This window comes from Dunckerocampus dactyliophorus, chromosome 12, assembly GCF_027744805.1.
Source record: "Dunckerocampus dactyliophorus isolate RoL2022-P2 chromosome 12, RoL_Ddac_1.1, whole genome shotgun sequence".
In the NCBI taxonomy this organism is placed as follows: domain Eukaryota; kingdom Metazoa; phylum Chordata; class Actinopteri; order Syngnathiformes; family Syngnathidae; genus Dunckerocampus; species Dunckerocampus dactyliophorus.
In genome coordinates this window covers 4,107,108-4,135,000 of record NC_072830.1, presented here as the reverse complement: position 1 = coordinate 4,135,000, position 27,893 = coordinate 4,107,108, and the positions used below count along the sequence as shown (strand labels likewise).

Below are 27,893 nucleotides of genomic sequence, written 5' to 3'. Positions count from 1 at the left end.
CGGATGACAGTGCTTCTCACCTTATCTCTAAGGGAGAGTCCATCCACCCTATGGAGAAAACTCATTTTGGCCGCTTGTATCTGCCATCTTGTCCTTTAGGTCACTACCCAAAGCTCATAAGTGACCATAGGTGAGGGTTTTATTATTTCATATTTTTTGTTGCTGACAAACTTGTGCTCCACACTTCAACCCAGTAGTTGACAGGAACGCGCAAATGATCTAGTTTGCCAACCGGCATGAACTCCTAAAGATGAAGAAGGAGACAAACACCGAAGAAGAAGAAGGCGGGCCGACGTGTGAAAACAGGCCGGTATTGGAGTTGGTAGCATTTTTAGTAATACAATGAAAATGAGAGGAAATGTGAATGTTTACTTTGAAAGTCGATTTCACTGTGTGCCCCTACACTTTCTGCTTGTGCTCCTAAAATTTTAAGTTAGGGGCCACTGTGCTGCTAGTCTAGTTAGTCTGGAGCCCTGAAGAGACGAGCGTTTCACCTCTCCGGCTCCCGTTTTGTTGTGTGGGGGAATTCCACCCGCAATCAAGACTCGCAAGTACTGTTTCACGCCCAGTTCTATCTATTGACCCAGGGAGAAGGGTGGTCTACAGAAGAAAATGACCTCCTATTATTAGTGTCAAGTTTACTTGCTGAGTTAATAACTAAAAAACAAAGTAAGTGCCCTCGAGACAGCCGCGTAACAGGCCCTTTAAATATAACATATTTACAAATTGTTAGTTGAAAAACTGTCATTGATGGGTGATGGTGGGTCCTGCAGCCAAACCGGTTGAGAACCACTGATCCAAAGCATTCAACCGTAGCGCCTTACACACGGGAGCAGCTCAATTGTATAGTTTGAGATGAATATGCGAGCTCGACATCAAGCTACTGAGCCAACGCTTCACAAGAAAATGAAATCGGTTTCTCACTTTCAGAACCAGCATCCGCGTGGAGGTCTTGAGTTGGCTGCTGCGGCTGCTGACAAACATCTTGAGGAGCAGATAAAGCACCGACTTCTCTTCATCTGCGGCTTCCTGCGCGCCAGAGAAACAAAGTGAGGAGAGTCCAGTGGGAACGTTTATAAAAACAAAGATTCAGTATTTTATAAAAAGGTTCTTAACCTGAAAGCGGAACCATGAGAACTTGTTGGCGGGAAGGTCTAAGGCCAGCTGTAGTATCTGATGCTGCAGGACGGGGGCCACTTCTTCATCCACTCCTCCCTCTGACACGACTCCTACAGACGCCAGACAACGTCCATTTTTAAGAGTGCGAACAGGCGCTTTATTTTACGACAAAAACGATTACCTTTCAGGAACTTGCTGAAGTCAAACTTGCACTGGCTGACCAGGTGTGGCACGACTTTTTGGTAAAGACAAATCACCTGGAGGATCATAGCTTTAAGCAGGATCACCTCAGGTGTCTCTGGCGCTGTTATGCACACACACACACACACACACACACACACACACACACACACACAAATAATACAGTATTGGTTAATAATGGGGTTTAAAGTAGGATGACACACAATATACACTCCATGAACAAAACACGGGCCACACCTGAAATCCATCAAGAAAAGAATACTTTAAAAAGTGAAAGTAATGCTCAGCTCAGATGGTTTTCATGACGACATGCATCAGGAAGATGGCCCCAAGAGATGAAGCACTTAGTGAATGAATGTCTCAGGCAGTGGAAACTGAAAAAGAAGGTGTTAGAGGAACCATTATGGGAGAAAAACCCCTGCATCGGATGTACCACTGACAGATAGCTGAAGTGGCGGATAGGAACAAGTCCTACCAATGGCTAGAGAGGGCTGGGCTGAAGGACAGCACAGAGGCACTAATCATGGCAGCACAGGAGCAGGCCTTGAGCACCAGAGCAATACAGTACCAGGCAGCATCCCAGGTGCAGGCTGTGCAAAGAGGTCCCTAAAACAGTCCAGCACCTAATAGCAGGGTGTAAGATACTGGCAGGAAAAAAAATACATGAAACGCCATAACCAAGTAGCCGGTATAGTGTACAGAAACAACTGTGAAGAATATGGACTGGAGACCCCTAGATCGCAATGGAAAACACCTCCCAAGGTGGTGGAAAATGAGAGGGCTAAGATCCTTTGGGACTTCCGAATACAGACCGATAAGATGGTTGTGGCCAACCAACCAGACATCATGATCATGGATAAGCAGCAGAGGACAGCCATTGTGATGGATGTAGCCATCCCTAATGATGGCGATATCAGGAAAAAGGAACACGAGAAACTAGAGAAATACCAAGGGCTCAAGGAAGAGCTGGAGAGGGCCTGGAAGGTGAAAGCAACAGTGGTGCCCGTGGTCATAGGAGCACTGGGGGCCGTGTCCCCCACACTGAAGAAGTGGCTCCAGCAGATACCCTGAGAAACATCAGACATCTCCGTCCAGAAGATAGCAATCCTAAGAACAGCTAAGATAACTGCGCAGGACCCTCAAGATCCCAGGCCTCTGGTAGAGGACCCGAGCTTGAGATGAACAGCCACCCACCCTACCAGGGGGTATGGGGGGTGGGTGAGGGAAGAGTTTATATAATACACATATACTGTATATATATATAATAATTTTAATAATTTGCCTTTCACCTTGGAGACTCAATGAAGGCGAAAAAAAGCACCTGAAAAGAACAAAAACGACATTGTCCTTCCTCTCTGCCCCATGTGTCAAATGTGTCAAACTCAAGGACCGTGGGCCAGATGTGGCCCGCCACATAATTTTATGTGAAAGCCTGGGAATAATGTGTGTCAATCAAGCACTTGACCTTTTTTCCTTATAAAAGTTTTTATTCTTTCATTTTGACAGAAAAATGGCACTGCACGCAGGTTCTTTCATATTATCTAACATTATTTCAGCAAAAGTAATTACTTGAATGTCTGCTTGTCACCTTGACATTGTCACTTCACTTCTCACTTGAAAAGCAAGTTATCCATCCATTTGGTAGTGAAAATGTAATGAAATGCATGGGCAATAGTGTAATAATACCATGAGGTCATACTGTATTTATGGATATTACCTCATGATTGTATAAGTGGCCCTCTGAGGGCAGACATAACTGCCCTCAATGAAAATGAGTTTGGCACCCCTCTACGCAATCTGCCTCCATATTCTTCCGTCGGGTGCATGCAACTAGTCTTTCTGTACAGTATTAATAACTTATGGGACTGCGTAGTCACCACGAAACGTCAGAACAGAAAACACGGTACAACGACGCTCGCCTGTATCTGTAAATGGAGCATTATCAGCCAGAGAAAGTTATTCTTCGTGTATCGGATCTCATCAGTGTGTGCGGGTGTGCCTAATAAAGTGGCCAGATTCTTACCAGACGCTTGGCTGTCTCCACTTGCTTTGTCCTCCGTTTTGTCCTTCTTGGCTAGAGACTGCCACTTGGCGACGATGTTCGTCATATCGGGCAAAATCTGTGGCGAGAGGATGACATTTGGAAAGTAAAACGCTTTTCAAGCGGAGGGTTGTTTGTGTTCACCTTGCTTAGCGTCTCTCTGTACTGCTGCAGCAGGTCGGCCAGCACGTCAGGCGTGTACACATCTGAACGGTGCCCTAGGAGGAACGCCACGTTCTTGTCGGCCTTCTTCAGGATGAAGCTCACGGTGGAGAAGGTGGTGAGCTGCGCCGCGGTGTTGGCCAACTGTGGAGAGGTTGAGAGGTTTACGGGGTCTGCAGAGTCCGTCCATCTTCTGCACTGATTTGAGCGCGTGTGCCACATACACTGAGGCCCTGTGTGAAGAAGGCCTTGGTGCACACCGGAGGAAGTGAGACGACCATGATCATGGACAGCAGGCGAGGAAGAGGAAGGAGCTCGCGAGTGTGAAACACGGCGCTGATCTCTGGCTGGGCCTCGTAGATCTGACGTGAATTGAAATGATATTAGTCAACCGCAGCAACTCTCATGTACGCTCACAGGACACTTCATTAGGTACACCTGTACAATCAATTATTTTTAAAATAATCTATTTTTTATTTTTTGCATAAAAATAATGTAACCAGTAAAATCAGAAAAAAATGCTACTTAAATTACTACATCTAAAATTTTTTCATATGCAAATCTTATCCATTAATTTAAATGCATGGGCTTATTTCTGCATTTACTGTCTCTTTGGATACTAATTAGACTTAAACAATTAAAATTATGAAAATCTTAAAACAAATATTTAATTATTAATAATATTTTAATACATATATAATTTAAATATAATTATTATTTATTTGTTGTTTTTATTTATTTTTATTACTGTTTTATTTTTTAGCTATTTTTAGTTGTTTTTTTTCACCAACTTGGGCCATTCTAAACAGTATTATAAGGAACAGCACTAAGAAAGCAGACTACCCTCATTATTTCATGGTTGGAAAGACCGATAATGATGATATGAATGAGGTAGTTGAAAAGTTTAATAATTATTTTGTAAATATTGGACCAAAACTGGAAGAAGAGATTCAGAAATTCTGGATAGTGGAGGAAAGGAATGAAACAATAAACAGGAATCCTAATTCCATGTTCCTCGGTGATGTGACAAAAAAGGAAATCACTTATGTCAATAATTGCAAAGCAAAAACATCAACTAATTGTAATTGAATTGAAATGGAAAAAATAAAAAGGGTTATTAACCAGATCGTAGAACCGCTGACGTACATCAGTAACTTATCATTCCAGACTGGTAAATTTCCGCACGGTGGCCGAGTGGTTAGCGTGTTGGCCACACGGTGAAGAGATCGGGAAGATCTGGGTTGGAATCTTCGTTGGGCATCTCTGTGTGGAGTTTGCATGTTCTCACCGTGCGTGAGTGGGTTTTCCCCGGGTACTCTGGTTTCCTCCCACATTCCAAAAACATGCTTGTTAAGTTAAGTAGGTTAATTAGCGACTCTAAATTGTCCATAGGTATGAATGTGAGTGTGAATGGTTGTTTGTCAATATGTGCCCTGCCATTGGCTGGCGACCAGTCCAGATGTGTACCCCGCCTCTCACCCGAAGTTAGCTTGGATAGGCTCCAGCATACCCTGCGGAATCCAGAAGCTATTCAATAACAGGTTGGACAAATTTATCATTTAGAACAAATTACTTGCGGATAGCCAGTATTGATATAGAGCTAACATTTCAACCTCAATGGCGTTGATCAAAATTAGGAAATTACCAACGTTATAGACCACAGAAAGTGAGCAGCTGCAGTATTTATGGATCTGACAAAAGCTTTCGATACAATTAATCACAACATCCTAATTGCAAAATTGGAAAGGTACGGAATCAGAGGGCTAGTTTTGAATTGGATCAAAGGCTACCTTGCTAACAGGAGGCAATATGTGAAGCTAGGAGAATGCACATCTGCAAGTTTAAATATTACATGTGGAATACCCCAGGGGTCAATACTGGCACCAAAACTGTTGTATATTAATGATATCTATAAAGTGATGAAAGATTAGTATTATTAGTTAGCATTATTTGCGGATGATAGCACTGCTTTTTGTTCTGGGGAAAGCACACAAGAGTTAATTGAAAAAAGTCACAGATGAAACGTCCATATTAAAAAGATGTTTCGATAAAAACATATTATAATTGAACATAAGTAAAACTAAAATAATACTATTTGGTCATAGAAGAAATGTCATGCACACGCAAATACAAATTAACGGTGTGGACATTGAAAGGGTGAACAAAACTAGATTTTTGGTTATCAAAATAGATGACAAAATTAGCTGGAAATCTCATATTAAAAATATACAACATAATGTGGCGATAAATACTTCAATATTGAATAAAACAAAATTTGTCCTTGACCAAAAATCACTCCATACGCTTTACTGTGCTCTGATATTACCATATCTAACTTATTGTGTGGAGATATGGGGTAGTAACTATAAAAGCAATCTTCTCTCGCTAAATATACTGCAAAAAATATCAGTTAGGATAACCCATAATGCCGCATAGAGAGAACATACAAATCCTTTATTTCGAAAATCACAAATATTAAAATTTCTAAAATAAGCTAAAAATAAAATAATAATAATAATAAGCTAATAATAATAAAATAATGCATAAAGCAAATAATAAACTGCTACCCAAAATGTCATACAATACTTATGAAATATCAACAAAGGGAAAAACTACACTTAAAACACGCTAAAAACCCCACAGCATTTCTGTATGTGGAATCAAACTGTGGAACAGATTGAGGAAGGAACTCAAACAAAGCACCAAGATGAGCCATTTTAAGAAACAATACAAGCAGTTCATATTTGCAAAATACAAGAAAGAAGAGTCTTGGATTTGTTCTGTTTGTTTGTTTGTATTTATTATTTAATTATTATTTAGATTATTCTAAATGGTTATTATTTATTATGACTGTGGAAAAACCTTGACAATTATGTTACCATATTGTCACATTACCTTATCACTTTTCTATGTATTAAAAAGATCACATATGAAATACAGGAAGTGAATAAATGCACAGGTTAGGATTAAATAAGCTTTGCTTCTTCCTACTCCTTTTGGACACGTGGAACTGTGAATTGTATCATGTGATGTATTCCATTGTAACTTGTATGCATGTTCAAATTAAATAAAACCATTACCATTTTTTTATTTAATTTTGTTTTTAAATCTTTTTGTTTTTATTTGAGTTACTAGCTTTTATTGTATTAACTTGTACTTTTACTTTTTATTATTTATTGTTGGACTAGTTTGTGCAGCGCTTTGGAAACTGTTTATAAAATGTGCTATATAAACAAAGTGGATTGGATTGGAAACAGATTTTATTGATCTACAAGTGAAAGTGCTTGGCCGCACTAGCACTCTTATATAAAACACTCTATAAACACTCTTAAATAAAAATGCAATACAATATGAATAAAACGTAATGAATTGCCAAGAACATAAGATAAACAATGTTTACAAATAGTGAGTAAAAATATAAGTAAATACTAGTAAATCTACTCTACTGTAGAGTAATCCCTCGTTTATCACAGTTAATTGGTTCCAGAGCCGACCACAATGAATGAATTTCTGTGAAGTACGATTCCTTATTTATAAATCAAGTCAAACCTGTTTGCAAACCTTCTAAATACACTTTCTAATTTTATTAGAGCCCCTTAGACATGACATAACACCTCAATAGTCACATTAAACTCATATTACAGACAAAATGATCAGAGAAAACAATCTGTTTCAATTAAGTATCTATCTAAATAAGACTTGTGCTCATGCAAATTTATTCATTTTATCTTTAGAAAATATTCCATATTTTCCAAACTGTTCAATATCATTCAGTCTATTTGAAAAAAAACATCCATTTGTTTTACTGCTCCTTAATTTCCTTTCATTTCTGGGTTTTTCCATCCATCCACCCACTGGGCTGGTCGCCACCCAAACGCACGCTCACATTCATTCCTATGGACAATTTAGAGTTGCCAATGAACTTAACATGCATGTTTTTGGAAGGTGGGAGGAAACCGGAGTACCCACGCACGGGGAGAACATGCAAACTCCACACAGAGATGCCCAAGCGGAGATTCGAACCCAGGTCTTCCCGATCTCCTGACTGTGTGGCCAACATGCTAACCACTCGGCCCTTCTGTGTTTTTAAATTCTTTACATTTTCTCTTTTTCTCACCCAATAAAATCCATAAATACAGTATATGTAGTAGTTGTAATTATTTTTTTTAATTGTCAATCATGTCTTGTCCATGTGGACGGTTTTGGTCCTCCGCAAAGAACGTACCTTTTTGAGAAGCCGGACATTGTCCTGCCAAGCACTCTTGAGGCGGGGGGCGTACGAGTGCTGCGTCTCTTTGAAGTATCTCGTCACAACGTCGGGACTTTCCTTGAGCGTGTTGACCACCAGCTCAGCCACCAGCTCGTCCTCAGTCGCCTGCCTCAGGCCCACCAGGAACTGCAGCAGGACGATGTTTCCGGCTCTGTAAAAAAGGAGGTGTAGCACTGAGAAGAAGAAGAGCAAAAAGTGTAAGTCATGTAGAGATGAATGTGGACAATACTTGCCTGCCTGCCGTGCCAAAGCTGGCATCGTGAAAGCTGATCCCGTGCTTCCGCGAGCAGCACAGGTCCAGAAGGAAACTGTGAGCCAGCTTCCTCACCACCGATATCCCAGCATGCTCACAGTCCTCCTCCATCTTGTCATAGAAACATCATTTAGAACAACTGCAGCAAAGACAAAGTGAAAGGTGAGACAAACTCACTGTCTTATCACCCACGGCGGCGTCGACGATCCCGTTCCATTTGTACAGAGAAGCAATGCTGGCTAGCGTGGCGGGTGTGAAAAAACGCACTTTTTGTGTTTTGCTAACGGCCTTGTTTAAGACCACCTGCATCAGACACAATTCACGTGAGACAGAAAAGGAGAACTCGTCTCTTTGAGCAGTCTTCAACAATCAGGTGAGCGCGCACTCACTCTGCTCTTCAGCGTGGACAAAATGAGATTGACGACCGACATCCGGTCCTCCTTCAGCCCCGTGCTCAGGATCGCTGGCAGAAGCTCTGGCGTGACAAATCAACATGAAACAAAGACTGTACTGTCATTGCAGAATAAAGTCTGATTTAAATATACATCAGCCAGTGTGATATGAAATATATTATAGAAGGACTCTATCTTAAAATTATATTGGGCCCCAGTGGGGCACTATAGGAAATTGATTTTCCGAAAATACTCCCATAAATCTATCCCATAAAAAAGTTTGCGTACAGCGCAAATCTGCATTCTTCTCCTCTTGGCCGGAACACTCAATTTGGCAGCCTCCTCCCCCAAGCACGCCTACTCTGATGCAATCTGTCGCAGGTCAAAAGGCTTCCCATAGAAGCCCCATGGAAAGATACACCAGCGACAAACCGTACTAAGCAGCCGTGGCCGATTACCGCTGAGCACCCGGAAAGTTGCCAGGGTCTCCACCGCAAATAAATCTGGACCGCCACAGATAGATTTGGCGCTATCTTTCGGGCCTTGCTCATGAACAGAGAATGAGAAGATACAGCAGGAAGCATCAGTGTTGCCGCCAAATGTTGTACTATGTATAAATGCATTCAGGCCCTCCGAGATACTCTTTTTCAAAAAAGCGACAAAATCGAGCAACTTTTTCTGGTCTTATTGGACACTTTTGGAAAGTCTGACATGAAAGCACCTAACGGTCCTCACCCAGATGGCTCTGTCTAGCTTGTAAGGTTTTTTTTTTTTTTTTTTTTTAAAAAAGGACAAATATTATACAAAAATCCATTTAGTTAATTAATTAGTTCCACACCCAACAAGTAGGATTTCTTATTTATAAATAATAATAATAATAATAATGGATTCGATTTTATAGCGTTTTTCAAGGCACCCAAAGTGAACCCATTAATTCATTCACTCTTCAGTCATACACTGGTGATGGTAAACTACACCTGTAACCACAGCTGTCCTGGGGTAGTCTGACAGAAACGTGGCTGCCAATTTGCGCCTACGGCCTCTCTGACCACCACCAAACATTCATTCACACTCATACACCAGTGTGGACAGCAATGGAGGCAAGGAAGGTGAAGTGTGTTGCCCAGGGCCACGACAACGGTGACTGGGTGGAGGGAGCAAGGATTGAAACGGCAACTTTCCGGTTTCCAGACAACCTGCTCTACCTCCTGAGCTACTGCCACCCACAGAAATAGAATATTTTTGTACTTAGAGAATAGAAAACCTGTTTATCATCTTGTTTATGACTTTTTTTAAACATTATTAGAGCCCTCTATACATGAAATAACACCCCTATAGTCATCTTTACACTCCTATCACCCAAAAGAGTAGACATACTAAGAGAAAATAAAACATAATGAAGACTCACATGTTAGCATTGGCGAGCCCCTTGTTGCTGTTCTTTTTTTTGTGTGTACAGTACTTCCTGCGGTGGCTATTGTGTCATCAATGTAACATTATTGACACCTAGTGACCAGTGTAGAATACTACGCATCATCGTAACATCTTGGAATGCATCTTCTGAATGCCTCATATTTGTACAGTATTTTACTTCATTTAGACATTTTTATGCTTGAAAATATTTAATTTAGGCACAAAATAGGTCAAATTTGCTAAAATGTGCATATTTTTAATACTAATAATTGGCCGTACCCAACCACAAATCAGCAATGATTTATTCATTAATATACATGTATTTGTGAGAGTGAAGTCGCAAAATGCGAAACGCGTAGTGGCGAGGTACAACTGTACTGCAAATTCGACAGCAACAATTTTTCAGAGAGAAGATTATTACGTCGCTGTTTGATGTGTGTGGTAAAATGCAGTGTGCTAGCATGAATTAACTTTAGGTTTTGCACCAACAAATATGCACATTAGCACTCAATAACGTCACCAAAACTTGCCTTTATGCATTTTCACATAGTATCAGCGTTTGGGACCAAATATGAGGTGAAAGAAAAATGGTAAAAATACAGTATGGTAGTCTATCTGTGCAGCGTGGGAGAACATTAGCACACCAACAATGGTGAGTTCAATGACCATCGAACAAAGTGGGACGGGTTGTCGCTGGCAACAAACAACATATACACGTAAAAACTAGTAACTAACTAGTAACTAGTAACACGTAAAATACTATTTTTCAAATTTGATATGCATTTACATAAAATTTGATGTCATTATTTACAATACAAATGCATTTTTTAAAGTGTATTTTTTTTTTATCATTGCATCTAAAAGCTTCCCGGCACGGTGGTTGGGCCACTACAAATAGTGGAAAACTAAATCATAAATGGACTTCCTAAAGTTGTGACATGTGTGCACTTTAAACATACCCACAAGTCTGAAAAGTTGCAAATGTAGGGTTGGGCCCCTTTGAAAGTGCAGTGACGGGTATCAAGCACAACCCCCATGTTACCTTTGACCTCTAATATGTGTCCAACAGTTGCATTGTCTCCTGACACCAAAAAGGAGAGCACAAACTGGATGAAGGCCATGCGGACATCAGGTTTTCCCTGCAAATGTTTGATTATAGTCAAACAAGAAAAGTGATGGTCATAATAAAGCGACTATTTCCGTCTTTACCTTGTTATCTTTCCACTTTACGAGCCCACAGAGCGCTTTATTAATGTGAATGTGACTCAGCACCTCCCTGGCAGCCTCGGGCCCCTGAGATACGGACGCAGACAGGAGGCTGAGGCACTGACGGACCAATCTGGAGGGGGAAAAAAAAAAAAAGAAAAGTTTTTCAGATGGTCAGCATCTAGGACGTGTTCATCCGCCGAGGTTCCACTAATTAAACTGACCTGTGATTCCGTGACAGAAAACATCCTTGAATCCGCTTCATGTGGCTGGAAACCGTTTTTTTCACGATTGTGTTGCCAACCATGTTGAAGTGGGACAAATCGCTGGCTGTCCTCAGGAGAATCACCTCCAAACTCTCCAAGATCAGCGACATCTGCACACATTCCAAGCTCAGATTAGACCAGGGGTGTCCAAACTCATTTGCATTAGCAGGCTGCAGTTCGTATTTTATTGGCCCGTGGCATATACTAAAAATAAAAAGACAGATGGCCCGCATCAGACCATTACAAGACATTTTAGGTACACTGCAAAGAATCAAAATAGGTTATGAGGGAAAAAAAGTTCATGCCACAGCTGACCAACATTAACAGCATTGATCATCAATCATTACCAAAATCAATTTCTCATTGTTTCTGTAAGGCCAGGGTGTCCAAATTGTGACTCGGGGCCATTTGCGACTCGCAGCTTGTTTTTTATTGGCCCGTAGTACATGCCAAAAAATATAAAAAATACACTGCTCAAAAAAATTAAAGGAACACTTGGAAAACACATCAGATCTAAACTGGGGGAAAAATGATCTTGAATATCTTTCCTGATAATAAGTGAGTGATGTATTAGTAACAAAATGATGCCACATCATTTGATAGAAATGAAAATGATCACCCTATAGAGGGGGGAAATCAAAGACACCCCAAAAATGAAAGTGAAAAAATGATGCAGCAGAATGGTCCATTCTGCCAAAATGTCATTGTAGCAACTCAAAATGATTCTCAGTAGTTTGTGTGGCCCCCACGTGCTTGTACGCATGCCTGACAACATCGGGGCATGCTCCTAATGAGACTACGGATGGTGTCCTGGAGGATCTCCTCCCAGATCTGGACCAGGGCATCACTGAGGTACATGGACGCATGGAGGAGATTCCAGGAGACAGGTAGTTACTCCAGGAGAGCTGGACAGGGCCGTAAAAGGTCCTTCAACCCTCAGCAGGATCGGTATCTGCTCCTTTGTGCAAGGAGGAACAGGATAAGCACTGCCAGAGCCCTACAAAATGACCTCCAGCAGGCCACTGGTGTGAATGTTTCTGACCAAACAATCAGAAACAGAGGGTGGCCTGAGGGCCCGACGTCCTGTAGTGGGCCCTGTGCTCACTGCCCAGCAACGTAGAGCTCGATTGGCATTTGCCATAGACCACCAGAATTGGCAACTACACCACTGGTGCCCTGTGCTCTTCACTGATGAGAGCAAGTTCAACCTGAGCACATGCGACAGACGTGAAAGGGTCTGGAGATGCCGTGGAGAACGTTTTGCTGCCTGCAACATCATTCAGCATGACCGGTTTGGTGGTGGGTCAGTGATGGCCTGGGGAGGCATATCCCTGAAAGGACGCACAGACCTCTACAGGTTAGATAATGGCACCCTGACTGCTATTAGGTATCGGGATGAAATCCTTGGACCCACTGTCAGAACCTACGCTGGTGCAGTGGGACCTGGGTTCCTCCTGGTCCATGACAATGCCCGACCTCATGTGGCTAGTGTATGCAGGTAGTTCCTGGAGGATGAAGGAATTGATACCATTGACTGGCCCCCACGTTCACCTGACCTAAACCCAATAGAACACCTCTGGGACATTATGTTTAGGTCCATCCGGCGCCGCCAGGTTGCTTCTCAGACTGCCCAGGAGCTCATTGATGCCCTGGTCCAGATCTGGGAGGAGATCCCCTGGGACACCATCCGTAGTCTCATTAGGAGCATGCCCCGACGTTGTCAGGCATGCGTACAAGCACGTGGGGGCCACACAAACTACTGAGAATCATTTTGAGTTGCTACAATGACATTTTAGCAAAATGGACCAGTCTGCTGGATCATTTTTTCACTTTCATTTTTGGGGTGTCTTTGATTTCCCCCCTCTATAGGGTGATCATTTTCATTTCTATCAAATGATGTGGCATCATTTTATTACTACTACATCACCCACTTATTATCAGGAAAGATATTCAAGATCATTTTTCCCCCAGTTTAGATCTGATGTGTTTTCCAAGTGTTCCTTTAATTTTTTTGAGCAGTATATATATTTTTTTGTTTTTAATACAGTGTTCCCTTGTTCAACGTGGGGGTTAGGATAAAAAAAAAGTCTAGTGAAATGTGTGTAGTAGAAGTTGATCTTTTTTTCATTTTGTATATATGTTTTTTCATTTATTATATATGTTTTTTTTCATTTACAGTGCATTTTTTTCCATTTACAGGATATGTTTTTTTGTTTATTATATGTTTTTTCATTTACAGGATTTTATTTTGTGTATTATATATGTTTTAAGGCTGGAAAACCACACAACACACTTTATACACCTTTCTCAGACATGAGAAAATATATACAGTATGTTGCGCATAGAGGGCCTTAAAAGCACGGATCACGCCTTGGTCAATGGGCTGAATCAGCAATGTAGTATTTCCAAAATAAGCCTGTCTCATCCATATTAAAAACTTGTTCAGGCTTATACCCCCCTTTCTCCATGATGTCTTTAAATTTGCTCATGTTTGCCTCTGCCACCGCATCCGCAGAGGCAGCCTCTCCGTGGTCTTGCAGTGGACAGTTAAAGCCTTTTTTGCATCCATTGCTGGTGCCCGGCGGCTGCACCTTTTGGGTGCAACTGCAGGTGCCTTTGTCGGTGCAGAGCGTTTAGTCGAGGTTGTGAGTTTCGTTTGGGGGAAAACTTGCAAACATACAGCACTAAACAACCACACTACTAGCGATCGAACAATTATGTAAATTAAGCAAGCCAGAATGGTTCATACACTGTAAAAAAGAAAAGAAAAGGATGCTACACTGTAAAAAAAAAATTGCACACAAAAAAATCTGTGTAATAGCGAGCAAGGCAGTGAAAAGTGAACCGCGTTGTAGCGAGGGAATACTGTACAGCAAAAATGGGGAAAAAAAGAGCAAGAAAAAGTCGATACTAGTAAGATTAACGATATGCTTTGTCACCCATAACACAAAGCTGACATGCAGCATGTTTTTCTTCTATGTTTTCAAAATTGTCAGCATGCAGCTCATTTTTAATCGACCTGCGGCAGATTTGAAAGTAATGATAATACAAATTTGCTTTGATGCTAATAAAACTAAAACTAATACATTTTGTCACCTCTGACCCAAAGCTAACACAAAGTGTGTTCTAAAATATATAAAACATCTTCTTTAGTTTTTGTTTTGTTTTGTTGGAACACACACACGAAACAAAATGGCTGCGCCTCTCCGTCGCGGAAGAAGATGCGAGCGTCTTCATCACATATACAAGAATGGACACGGCAACAAATATAATGCCGAGCGATTTGTGAGGTCTGATGTTTTCGAGGTATTTTCGAGGTATTTTTGTGATACAAATTTATTTTGAACACATATTATTTTGAGGAGCCAAACTCTTTACTTAATTGTCTTCAGCAACTAAGTGGAATTACGTTCCTTGTCACGGAAGTCCGACCAGAACTGGACTTGCGGGACCAAGTGGGGGGTAAGTCATTGTAGATGTACTACACTGCTGAGGGGGATGTCATACAACTTTGTGGCAAAAAATCCAACCTATCCCTTTAAGAGCAATGAAGGGTTACGTTCAAAGACAGCAAGTAATTTAAGTTGAATTAACATATTTTGAGAGTAGTCGTATTTTCTGTGATTTCCGAGCTTACTTAAATGCCTCAAATTGTACTTCCGTTAAGTTAGGGAGTGATATCAACATCCACTTACTGTTTTTCTTTGTATTTCTGTTTATTTAGACCACACATACACGCATAATGCAGATATTGTGATTTTCTGAGTGTCCCTGTATGCATCTCACAGTATCATAACGTTCAGAGGACTATAAACGTGTTTGTGAGTTGGAGGTTGATATACTCTCTACTGAGAATTAAACTGCTGTTAATGTGTTCTGGTCAGCCTCTGTGTGACTGTGGGGAGACTCAGTAGACTTCCAAAAAAAAAAAAAGTTAGAGCACTTCCGGGGTGTGAGCCAATGAGGAGACGCGGTGTAAGTCACAGGGACGCCAAAAAGAGCAAGAGCAGCACGCGTTTGGAAACGTTTTGACAGGAGTGTTACCGATCTGTCTTCTGTTTTTGTAATTAAATATATTACTTAGAAAAAAATAGACTATACTTCCGTCTGCAGTCAAACAGGGGTGTGGATTGACACGATGCCGTAACTTAATTACGTAAAAGTAATTAATGATAAAAATGAGTTAATAATAACCTTTGGTTTTTCAAATATTGAAAAAAAAAACAATTTCTTCCTTTTTAAGACAGTTGGTCTAACAAACCTTGGATTGTTTTTAACATCTTTAATGTACAAAATGGCCCCCATCCTTCAATTTACCCTTTATCCGGTGTGGCATAAATTTGGAACTCCCTGGGTTAGATTTTGGCTTAGTTTAAATAAACACTTTTCATACGATTACACCTCACCTCACTCTCTATTTGTTTGTCTCCTTCCAGCAATCCGAATATCTCCGCACACTCCATGGAAATTTTAATGTAGCCTTCCACCACATCGTACAGCTCAGAGGATGGCAGCTTCTTGGCGGTGCTTATGAATGTTTCAAGTCCTGCAAGGCGATTCAAAGTAACCGAGGTAAGAAGCCTCAAAGAATAAATGGCACTGATTTCTGGTCAAATCCATGTGTGTTGAAAAACTCACCCTTAATGGCTGTGGTGGGATCCTTTAGCATGCTTTTAAAAACAGTCCCATTAAACTCAGACAACTTTTCTTTCTTGGCCGCCACTTTGGATCCCACCGCGTCTTCATTGCGACGCTTTTTACTCATTTTTCAAGTCAATATATGCTAAATAATACACATTAAAGCTTCACTCAGCTGTCATAAGTGTAGCTCTGCCACTGCTGTGCACGTTGGGGTGTAAACAGGCACAGAAGTCCGACAAGCTTGACAGTCTGATGGAAACGGTGACTGAAAAACGTTAGTTCCGCATTTGGCTGAGAGAGCTCAACGTAATGCCACCTGATTCACAATATTAAAACGTTTTTACATTAACGTACACAAATAATCACTTTTTACTATTGCTCTCACCACACTTCATTGATTGTTTTTTTACAAAAAAGCGACAATACGCAACCACACTTGGCTCTATTGATTTTAATTCAGCTATGTGACCACTAGGCGTCCTCTTTTCTCCCTCTATCAGTCTTGGATTGAAATGCAAACATATGGTACTTTCATCTTAATTGGCTTACAGCAGCTTTCAAATCACACGAGGAACATAATTAATCAAACACACTCGCTGCAATTTAACACTATACAACCACTCACACGGTTGTTTTAAAAAAACAACAAGTCTAATTATAATGCCCTATATTGTGATGTAAAAGGAATTATTTTAGAGTGAGGCTTTGCATCTGGTATTTTGCTATCGTCTGGGATGTTTCTCTTGATTCTAGTGAGCGAGTTGCAGCCCACAGCTGTGCATGCTATAAAAACACATCTGCCTGCGGTGCAGAAACCGAGTCAAAAAACTATTTTAAGGACACTTTCAGGGTGAAAGCAAGGCAAAGCAAATTTATTCATAGGGCACATTTCATTACGGCTAAACCCAATACGTTACACATAGAAGCAAAGAGAAGCATGAGCCTAAATATAAATAACTACGCAAGATTCAAGAAAGCAGCTGTTTCCTCTGGGACAAATCACACTTAAGTGTGCAAAAGTTTGTCTGTTGCAATATGATGAATTACAATCTCATTCGTAAGGTTGAACTCATTAAAAGTTGGAGCGAGAACTGCCCAACCCCCTGATGTTATGAAGGTTTTAGGCTCAAACACAACTGATGAGGCTGGATTGCCTCCAGCCTCACTTGAATGAAATGAAACTTTCTCAAATTGAAGGCTTAAACTTTTTTTTCTGATGGCGTCCTGTCAGGGTGATGCAATTTTGGGCAAGTTTAGGTTGAGGAAGCTGCGCCACTGCAACTGCTTATGTGGATATTTATATCATGCAAATAAATTAGGCTGCACGGAATCAACAAGCGCTATTAGCTAAAGTCGACAAGAGGGGTAACAGGAATATTCAATGACCAGTCGTCCTGTCGGGAGAGTTAAAACATTTATAACATTTATATATCACTTGCTATTCATGATTCATGAGCTACCGCAAGGTTTCCTCTGAAAGAAAATAAGTCACTTGAGATATGAGACACCCAAGGCTATCTGAATCAGGTGATACGCATGTGGAGGACTTGTTTTGGAGACATGAGGCCTCCAGCTTCGAGCAGCCTCAAAGTCAGTATGACGTTAATGAAACGTTTCACTTTTTCACACAGGGCCATGTTGGTTTGTTTATTTTCTACCTTAATAATCAAAAGTGTCATTTTAAAATGGCATTTTGTGTTCAGTTGTGTTGTCTTTGACAACACAATTTTAAACATTGAAGTGTAACAATCATGCAAAAAAATAAGAAATCAGGAACGGGACAAACAGTTTTTCACATCACCATCACATCATGTGTGTGCATGTGCATGCATGCATAATTCTGGCTGATATTAGTAAGAAATCAAATGGAAAGATCAACAGAAAACATTTTAGAAGTGCAATGAGAAACTCTGTTTTTGTATGTTACACCACGGCTTGGCACACATAGCATTTGTGCAATCTTGCAAACAAACAAACCGACAAGCCGAGGTGAAATTGCTTTATTCTTGGTATTGTGATGCTGACGTGTTCAAAGTTGGCGTGAAGCGCAGCTACTATACTCACCGGCATGCATGGCGTCAGGGTTCGTCTGTCGCCGATGTCGACGTGCAGCCTTTTCTCGCAGCATATATAACTGCTGTGTTTATTTTTAACGCTCTGCCTTGATGCCTCCCAAAATATCATCCCTCTGTAACATAATGGCAGGTGTGCAAAGATCGTCACAGTTGGGACAGTGACGGCGTAGTAGCCCCGAATGACCTGCTGGACTTGGCTCACATAATCCCTCGCCACTTTGCGCTTCAAATTTTGCGACTTCACTGTATCATCATGGTTTTTCAAAAATATGTTCATTAATAAATCATTGCTGTTTTGCGGTTAAATTGGTCAAAAATACAGTACATATTTTTTGCCTCAATGAAGCATTTTCAAGCATAAAAATGGCTAAAATAATTAATATACAAATACACGGCATTCAGAAGATGCATTCAAAGACGTTGTGATGATATGTAGTATTCTACACTGGTCACTAGGTGTCAGTATTGTTACTGTAATGTTGGGTGAGACACACAAGCACCAGACTTGATCGTCGGAACAACAGGCTTTTATTGCAGGTTTGAATGATCTCACAACAGGCACAATAATCCCTAACACAAGCTACAGTTGCAGCCATGAATCATGCCAAGCTAAAACTCCACTGTGAACCCCTCGACGTCACTTTCTGTCGGCATGTCACTCGGCTCCCCTAGCACCGGAACATATTTACAGCAACACACACAAGCACAAGTCTTATTTATGTCTTATTTTCTCTTATTATGTCTACTATACTGGGAAATAGGAGTGTAAAGGTGACTATAGGGGTGTTATTTCATGTCTAGAGGGCTGTAATGTTAAAAAACACATTTAGTAAACATGTTTTCTATGCTCTAAATATGAAAATATTTATTTTATTTTATTTTATTAAAATTAAAATATAATTTAACAAGAAAACTTAATTTAAAAAAATTAAAACCTATCAGTAATTATACCACAATAAAGTCAAAATATTAAGAAAAAAAGTTGTCATTAATTTGGAATTTTACAAGAATAATGTCGTAATATTATGAGGAAAAAAGAACATCATTTTAGTAGCGTAAATTTGAAAAATGAAAGAAAAAAGACGTAATTTTTTAAAAGTTGTAGTATTATGAGAAACTAACAACAAATAAAGTTGTAATTTTTGGAAAATTAGGTTTGGGAAAAAATTTATGAGAATATTATAGGAATAATGTCATAATTACAAGAAAAATTGTATAGTTGTATAATTATAGTTGGAAAATTAAAAAATAAAACAACAACAGCTGAGATGGAAAAAAAACATCTGTAATTAAAAAAAAAAGTGTAAAAAGTCGTATTCTAATGAGAAAAAAAGTTGCATTTCTACGAAAATATATACTTGTAAATTATGAAATATCATGTCATTTTAGTAGCAAAGAGCTGAAATATTAAAGAAAAAACAAGTCATTTAATTTCTGGAAAATTGGGTTGGGAAAAAAAATTCCAAAAATGCATATATGGGAATAAAGTTCTAATATTAGGAAAATAAAATTTACAAAGATTATTTAAGAAGAACGTTCAACTATTTGGAAAATACAGAGAGCAAAAATGGGTGAAAAAAGATCTCAAACTAATAAAAGGTTTATTCACCTAGATCACAAAGGTGAGATGCAGTTTTTTGAATATACATAACTTCATTAAATTAGCATATGTACATGTGTTGCTTTACAAAATGTCATTTTTCAGTATGTGACCCCTGGTGGAAAAAGCCTGGATACAGAGGGTGCTGTCAGACCAGGATGTAGGCGCTCCCAGAGTGTAAATATCCAACATGGCACGAGACAGTGTTAGGAATCTTCTCTGGTGCATCCTCACATATGGTTTGCAAGCATTTATATTCTATTTCGGGCGCAAGTCACAAGGTTACACTGTATATCAAACTGATGTGTTTAGTGCTTCTATTACAATGTAAGTGGCCCAGCTCGGTCTGGCTGAAGATGCGAGGTGGCTTCCCGAGAGCCATGTGTCAGCCACAGCGCACCGCAGGCTCCTCTGTGAGGTCGGCCCTCTTCCGTCGAGCCTCGCCGAGCCTCCCGGGCCCCCGGCACGCACACGGCGCGGCCCGATGCCGGGAGAGGGATCAAACGTCACCCCCATGCCTTCCAAACAGCCAGACGCCGGGGCCTATCAGCAACATCTGGGAGTGGTTGGCTGCAGCTGCGGCGGTGTGGCCACACCCCTTCAACAGCCGGGACTGTGGCCAGATGTGAAGCTCATCTCACGTAAGGTGCAGATGTTTCTGCGCCTTCAGAGGAGGCCCTCGCCACAAGGAGGCGTTCTGAGGGCCGATCCAGTTTCTGAGCTGCGCCCAGATTGGGGTTTTCGGGGGCCTTGAATGCACCGCTGGCTTGCGGCTTGTCACTATTCAGAGAGATGATTGGAAACACTTCTAGGAAACGTGCAGAAATGTCCTTTTTCTCCACAACGGATGACTGTGAGCCAACTCCGACTCGGAATACTGTTTACACAATTCCTGCAGCACTCACAACACAAGTCCAACACAACACAACTCCGCCATGCTGGTTGACTTCCAAATTGTTCTCATTTCAAGATAATTTTCACTGTAGGAAATAACAACAAGGAAATAAATTCAAACTTTTATGACATGTTTTTAATAACGTTCCTTACTGTCATAGAAGTGTCAAAATAAGCTAACCACTCTCAAATGCCGCGGTGGGCAACCTTTTAATGTTTTTTTTTTTTTTTAATGAGCCCTACAAGAAGCGGTGAACATCCAGCAGCGTTATCCAGCTTTGCATGCGCTTTAAAAAGTCGCTGTTGGAATGAAAGTCATACGTGTTACACGTGTCATGCTGTTGTTTACAATCAACTTATCGGTGCCATTCATGCTGACACAGCAGTTGGCCCCTTGCCGCGATTACAACATTGGTTCTCTTACTGCGGTGTTGTACAATATACAGTACTTGTTCATAAATGACCATGTGACTAAATTGAGCTATGCTTTCTTTTTCCACTTTCTCATGCACTCCAAATCATTACTAAAGTTACACAACTAACTTGGTATATATGCGGAGTTTTTACATTTAGGAAATAACAATAAAATCGAGTCTCGAGCATTGATGCGTACTGGGACTAACGTTGCAGTTCTCTCAGGATCGTTCAAACGTTTTGACTACAATTCCTAGTTTCGATGCTCACTTTGTGAGAAATTCATCGTAAAGTACATCAAAAGTTCATATCGTGAAACAATTCATTGAGAAGTTCAGACATTTCATCCAAAAAGAGCTCTGGTTAGCATCCCCATTTAAACCATGCAAACTTTTATCACCCTGCCTCTTAAAAGCATCTGGATCAAGAATCATTAGGAAATGGAATCAAAACGAGGACTCGTTCAAATTCAAATGATGCCCAACCAGCTATATTTACTGCATTCACAGTAAAACTACAATAAAGTAAAACTACTGATTACTCACCACCTAACTGTAGATGGGACAAAAAGTTGTTTGAAGGGGGATACTGTCACCTAGTGGCTTTTTATTATTATTTTTTAATTCATTTTAAAATGTATCATTTTTTATTTTGTAATAAATTATTTGTTATTTTGTATCTATCTATCTATCTATCAATCTATCGATCTATCTAGAAGGTCGTGAACAGGTTTTCTGTGCTCTACTACAAAAATGGATAAATAAGGAATCCTCTGGTATGTACAATACATACAGTAGTATTTGAAAGGCAAACTACAACATAAAACCTTAACAAAGGAAAGGAGTCCAACATTTATGTATTAGTAGTCAAATCGTTGATGTTTATCTGCTTAAAAAGATGCTTTCCGTGTTTGTGAGCATTGCTCCAACAAATGTCCTCGCTGGCACCTAGAGTATAGAGTGAAGTCCACGTGTGCTGGATTTGATGTTTATTCCAGACCGGAGATGGTCTGCGAGGAGCTTCCTCCCTGGCAGCTCCCCTGTGATGCGTAGAGAAAAACACTTTGGTGGCCGTGACACCCTGTCATTTTTTTCCCCTCCTCTGTTGCGCCATTAAAACAACATCTTTGGCAAAGGGCCCCGGTGAGCTCGCGCGACATCGGAAGCGCCGTTTTGTGGCCTCGCCGTGACCCCCTCCCTCCTCTTCCTCCTGCAGGATCATGAATGAGATGGTCTCGGTCTGTGTATCAAAGCCAGGCCTTCTGTTTTCATTGGCTTTCACTTTCACTTCCTCTACCGTCTCGGCGGGAGGAGTGAAGGGAGGTCTTGTGGACCACGTTCTTTAGACCGTTCCGTCTTGCGTCTTCTGAAAACAAAACCTGCGAGGTTGTTTCGACCTGTCAAAAGAACGCATGTAGAGTTCTCATTCAATTCTTCCCTTTAGGTTCCTATTGCTGACTATCTGGTCTTGGGAGTTGAGGAGTTAGGAGGAGCACGGCAGGTCAGTGAAGGCCTCAGCGAGACGCGAAACAGGCGAGCTAGGGAGGCAGCAGACGAGGATTATTAAAACTGTCTTTTCAATTTATGCATGAAATAAAATGTGGACTGAAATAATTTCACTGTGTGTTCTTATTGTGTTATTATTTATAATTATGGGCCTGCCAGCAAAGCGCAGCCCATCCTATTACTCCTCATACTTATTATTACATGTTTTCCTTTTATCTTACTGCAACTACTGTAATGCAGGACAAATCAATATCAATCAATAATCAAAAATATAACACTGGATAGATCTTGATGGTGGGTAGCGTGCTCTTTAGAGTGTGTAACGTCCTTGGTGACTGTAGCAAAGTAATTGACGACCAAAGCAGAAAACAGGCCTCTTGATTAGGTACCCACCCTTCAGTCCATACTCTTCACAAAACCCCAAGACATGTCGTATCTCTGGATAGGTCCGGATGGCTGAGAGAGACCTATTTATATTTGGTTACATATCTGTTGAACTACGGCGACGTTATTGACAAACAAAGTTGAAAACGGGCCACTTGATTAGGTACCCACCATTCAGGCCATGCAAAGAACCCCAAGATGTGTTAGATCACTGGATAGGTATCATGGGTGAGAGTCCTCTTTATATTTGCTTACATTCTGTGTAACTATGGCAAAGTTGAAAAAGGGCCACTTGATTAGGTACTCACCCATCAGGCCATACCGTGCATGTAACACGCTAGCAACAGGCACGCCCATTCAAAAATGTTGTGGAAATGTTTGTAGTTTTCATAGATAATTTAATCTTTTTTCATGTTTTTTTGGCTTGTTTATATGTACATTTTACACTGCAACTATAAAATGTACACAATGTGGGATAGAGAAAGTTATATCTTTTCTTATCTTATTTTTAGAAATGTGCCAATGAAAAGAGCGGTAGGCTAAAAATGGCCCCCGTGCTTAAGCATTTAGTGTGGGTGTTGACTGTAACCGGGCCAAAGACTCTGAGGCTAGAAAGATGCTGTTAGATCACACGCACCAGCATTGTCTCACTTCCATGTTCTGTTCTCTTTCAGCTGACCTCACACTCCCAAACTTGCATCTCGCTTTGATCACAGCCAAGCTTTATCTGGGCCGTCAGCCGGGCCATGAGGTACCGTGAGCGATTGGGCTGGAGGCTCCGATGAGTCACGGAGCGAGACGACTCGGCCCTCACGCCTTTCAGCTGCAAAGTGAAGAAGCGGGATGTGGTTTTGCACGACAACACTCATCCGGCTATTAACATCACGTATATTTATCTGTCATTTCTGATGTCGCTATTTTTAGTTGTGGCCTTGATGATAGTGTTTGTGCAAAGCCAAGCACATATGGCTTCCTCAGCATCGAGCGTGCTCACATGACTAATGCTGAATTATGACATGCTGGTGTTGGGTCCGCCCTCCTTAAAATACTCCTCTCTTCCTGGGGAGTGGCGCGCATTTCTGCAACCTTGCTCAGGACAAGCCTGTAGTTTGGTCCAAGTTTGCATGTGATGTTGCACACTTGCAAGGCCACCCCTGGCCAAATTTTGGCCCCATTACAAAATGACGTACGACAAACAACCATTAAAGGGCACACCCCTAGCATCTGTGTCAAAAGCTATTTTTGTATTGTTTGACTTGAGCCTGAATATAGTTAGATGCATGTTGTGGAGTCATACAAATACATGAGAAACAAATTGTTGAAGAAATTATTTTTAGTACAGAATAACAATGTTTGCCTTAAACGGCAGCAGCTGTACCATTACATAAAACATGCATACAAAACATTTTAATTAAAATCGACATGTTTTGTTAAATTGAACTATTTTTTTAAACAACTACAATATTTAAAAAAAAATATATATACTGCATTATAATATTTAAATACATTTTATTGATATTGATATATTAATTAGATTTTTTTCCCCAATTTATTGTCTTATTTCATGATAATTTTGTCATTTTTACCTTTACATTTTATTTCAATACTTTATTTTTTGATGCATTATTTTCACAGATACAATATCCGTAGTGTGTCTTTTTTGTATAATAATAAAAATATATTTACTTTGGAATAATTCATGAAATATTATTACTTTAAATAATATATTCGTCTTGTATTTAACAATTATTTGAAAATAAATTTGATTTATAGATTACATTTAATTTTTTTCCATTTTATTGTCATGTTTTGTCATTATAATTTTATCATTTTTATTATCTTTATATTTTATTTAAATACTTTAATACATTTTAATACTTAATTCAATATTTTGTTGAATTGAACTTTTTTAAAAAATGACTTCAAACATTCTTTTCAAATAATACACTATATCATAATATTTAAATACATTTTATTTGATTTTTTTCCATTTTATTGTCTTACTTCATGATAATTTTGCCATTTTTATCTTTTCATTTTATTTAAATACTTATTTTTTATGCTAATAAATAGTATTACTTTAGGTAATATGCATTATTCCTCTTGTGCTTGTCATGTTATCTTTATAGTTTTTTTTTTTATTTTTCATACATACAGTGTCCATATTATGTGTCTTTTTGTAATAAAATTACAAGCATAATAAATATATTTTATTCATATTTTACTATATCTACCTTAGAATAATTCACAAAATATTGTTACATTGGATAATATAAAAAGGTTTTCATCTTGTGTTATAATTAGAAAATAAAGAGGTCTTTGGAAAGTTGACAAGTATCAAATACACTCTCACTGGCCCCTTGATTAGGTACAGCTTTGATTGACATCAACACTGAGAAGAATGTTTAAGATTGTGGCTGTAGTTGAGAGTGGTGTACAGCAAAAGTAAGGATTATTATGATGTTTGCAAAGGCTGAGTTGTCGATCCAGCCCTTGTGTTGCATGTGTTTAGTTTGCCTACATGTGTTAGTAATGAAGCGAGTGTGCAGTACAGCATCCATTCAGCAGGAAAACATGGTCTGTCTTTACAGCTGCTGCACAGCTCTTTGCAGCTCATATCTCTCCTCGGGCCAACGTTTGAAAAGATAATGAATGAATATCTCTCATGGCTTCTTGCTCAGCCAGTTCCTGCTGTGTGTTTTTGGGACGTGGGACAGACAGACACGATGGCGGTAATAATTCAGGCGTGATGATTTGAACATTTTTTTCATAAAAAGTTGGAGCATCAGTAGAAGCCTGGAGGATGACTGAAGAGTCTGTTTCGTTGGATGGCCACTGCTAGATAACAAGACTCGCCGCAGCTTCCACATCCTTCACAAGATATACAAATATTTTAATTACGAGCTACATGTAAAAATCTCCTCATAAATCTCCACTTTTACTGTTTTGATGTGTGGTTCATGTCGGCATTCAAAGACTGTTTTTTTTATATGCGCATCTCCATAAGGAAGCATTTAACATCCCTCACAATGCAGCCCTGCTTCTTGTTATGTAAACATTTCCCTGGAAGGATCATGTGACCCTTGGACAAACTGGCACCTAAATATGGAACCGTCAAAACAACACAACTCAAAACAATGTGCGTTTTATTTTAAAGCTGCCATATTATAGTATTTGTCAGTAATTTTAAATAAATGTAAGATGTGCCACAATACTAATACTGGAGACACTGTGTTTGTGTGCGTGTGTGTGTGTGTGTAGCTTTAATGCTAATGAGCTGTGTCCATCTCTGACAGAGTATCTTGTGTACTTTATACACTGTAACTCTGCACATGTCCAACGTAATAGATGGCGTAATGTTAGGGAGCGGGACATAAGAACACAAACATTAACAACACTAGCATAGCTATGTGATGCTAAAGTGCTAACATTATATGTTAACATCATGATCGGTGAGCCTATTCGCTGAAGAAAAACTATATGATCAGATTTACAGCTCCCACATCTGTAGATGACTGACGGATAGTTGGCAGAGCTCCAGGCTGCATTTTAAGATGTTTAGTGAAGCCTGCCTGTTTACAAAGCTGTCCTCCGTCAAGTGGTCAGAATGGTAGGCTTAGATTTATTAGGTATGGTTTTGTTATATTATGTCAGGATTACAGTACGGTAATCAGTTGTTTATCTCGGTTAAATGGTTCACAGACCTGACTGTGATAAGTGAATTTCTGCAAAGTAGCACTGTTTCTTTCTAAATGGAATATTTTCATAGTTACGGCAACAGTAGAAATAAAAAAAAAGCTGCAATTTTCAGAGAATAAAGTCAAAATATTAAGAAAAAAAAGTCATATTCTAACAAGACAAAAGGTTGTAATCTTACCAAAATAAACACAATATGAGGAAAAACAATGTATTTTAGTAGCATAAAGTTTAAATACAGTATAAAAAAATTTGATTGTTTTAAAAAAAGTTGTAATATTATGAGAAACAAGCAAATCTAAATAAAGTAAAATAATTAGTTTGCAACAAAAGTTCCAATGTAACGAGAATAAAGTCAAAATATTATGGGACTAAAGTTGGAATTCCAAGAAGAAAATGTACGAGAAAAAAGTTGAAATAGTTGCAAAATGTAAAAAAACAACAACAGCATAAATGAAAAAGAAGCGGCTGTAATTTTACGAGAATAAAGTCAAAATATCAAGAAAAAAAAGGTCAGATTATGAGAACAAATGTCATAATTTTGTGAAAATAAACACATTATGAGGAAAGATAATGTCTTTTAGTAGCATAGTTGAAATAAAGGAATAATATGTGATTTTTTTTTTTTTAAGTCGTAATAATATGAGAAACAAACAAAAAATAAGTTTGTCATTTTTGGAAAATGAGGTTGGGGAAAAAGTTGTAATATTATGGAAATAAAGTCAAAATATTGTGGGAATAAAGTCACAATATTACGAGATGAAAATTTTACAAAGATTATTTAAGAAAGAAGTTCATTCATATTCATTTTCACCTGTATGACAAAGCTGAGATGCAGTTTTTAAAAATAGATATAACTTCTCACACATAACATTAAAAAAAATATTTACGAGAAAAAAACTCAGAATAGTACGAGAATAAATTTGTAAATTTACGAGAATAAACTCATAAATAGACGAGAAAAAACTTGTAGTATTACGGGACATTATGAGAATAAAGAATAAATTGACGAGAATAAAGTCGTTATATTACGTGTCATACGTGTCAGAGGGAAAATAGATCAAATACATCATCAATGTCAGGACCTTGCAAAGACTGTGGAAGAAACTATGTCTATTCCGAAGAAAGAACCACACAGACCTGGAGCAGCTGAGCACAAGCAGATAAGCATGTCTAGACCTTCTCCCGCATGTCCCGCTCACACGTCCTCCATACCCAGCCCCCTCCACATGCCAAAGGTCGCATAAGCCCCCTCTTTTCATAGCTGTCTCAGCAATGCCTGTAACACAAAGTTACGACTTTATTATCGTAAATTCATGACTTTCTTCTCATAATATTGCAAGTTTTTTCTCATTAATTTA

General features: G+C 39.5%; 1 protein-coding gene across 1 annotated transcript in view; it reads right to left on the bottom strand.

Moving 5' to 3' along the window:
* urb1 (URB1 ribosome biogenesis homolog) overlaps window positions 1-16,184 on the bottom strand; it is a 34,962-nt gene extending 18,778 nt beyond the window's left edge. The window contains exons 1-15 of the mRNA XM_054795034.1: window positions 15,962-16,184; window positions 15,730-15,869; window positions 11,282-11,433; window positions 11,061-11,190; window positions 10,894-10,990; window positions 8,436-8,521; window positions 8,224-8,349; window positions 8,027-8,157; window positions 7,749-7,944; window positions 3,748-3,885; window positions 3,506-3,667; window positions 3,344-3,440; window positions 1,301-1,423; window positions 1,117-1,229; window positions 925-1,029 (exon numbers count right to left, since the gene is read on the bottom strand). Coding sequence (XP_054651009.1) covers window positions 925-1,029; window positions 1,117-1,229; window positions 1,301-1,423; window positions 3,344-3,440; window positions 3,506-3,667; window positions 3,748-3,885; window positions 7,749-7,944; window positions 8,027-8,157; window positions 8,224-8,349; window positions 8,436-8,521; window positions 10,894-10,990; window positions 11,061-11,190; window positions 11,282-11,433; window positions 15,730-15,869; window positions 15,962-16,088 — 1,923 coding nt within the window. The 5' untranslated portion in view covers window positions 16,089-16,184. The remainder of the gene's footprint in view (window positions 1-924; window positions 1,030-1,116; window positions 1,230-1,300; window positions 1,424-3,343; window positions 3,441-3,505; window positions 3,668-3,747; window positions 3,886-7,748; window positions 7,945-8,026; window positions 8,158-8,223; window positions 8,350-8,435; window positions 8,522-10,893; window positions 10,991-11,060; window positions 11,191-11,281; window positions 11,434-15,729; window positions 15,870-15,961) is intronic.
* Window positions 16,185-27,893: the final 11,709 nt, after the last annotated feature.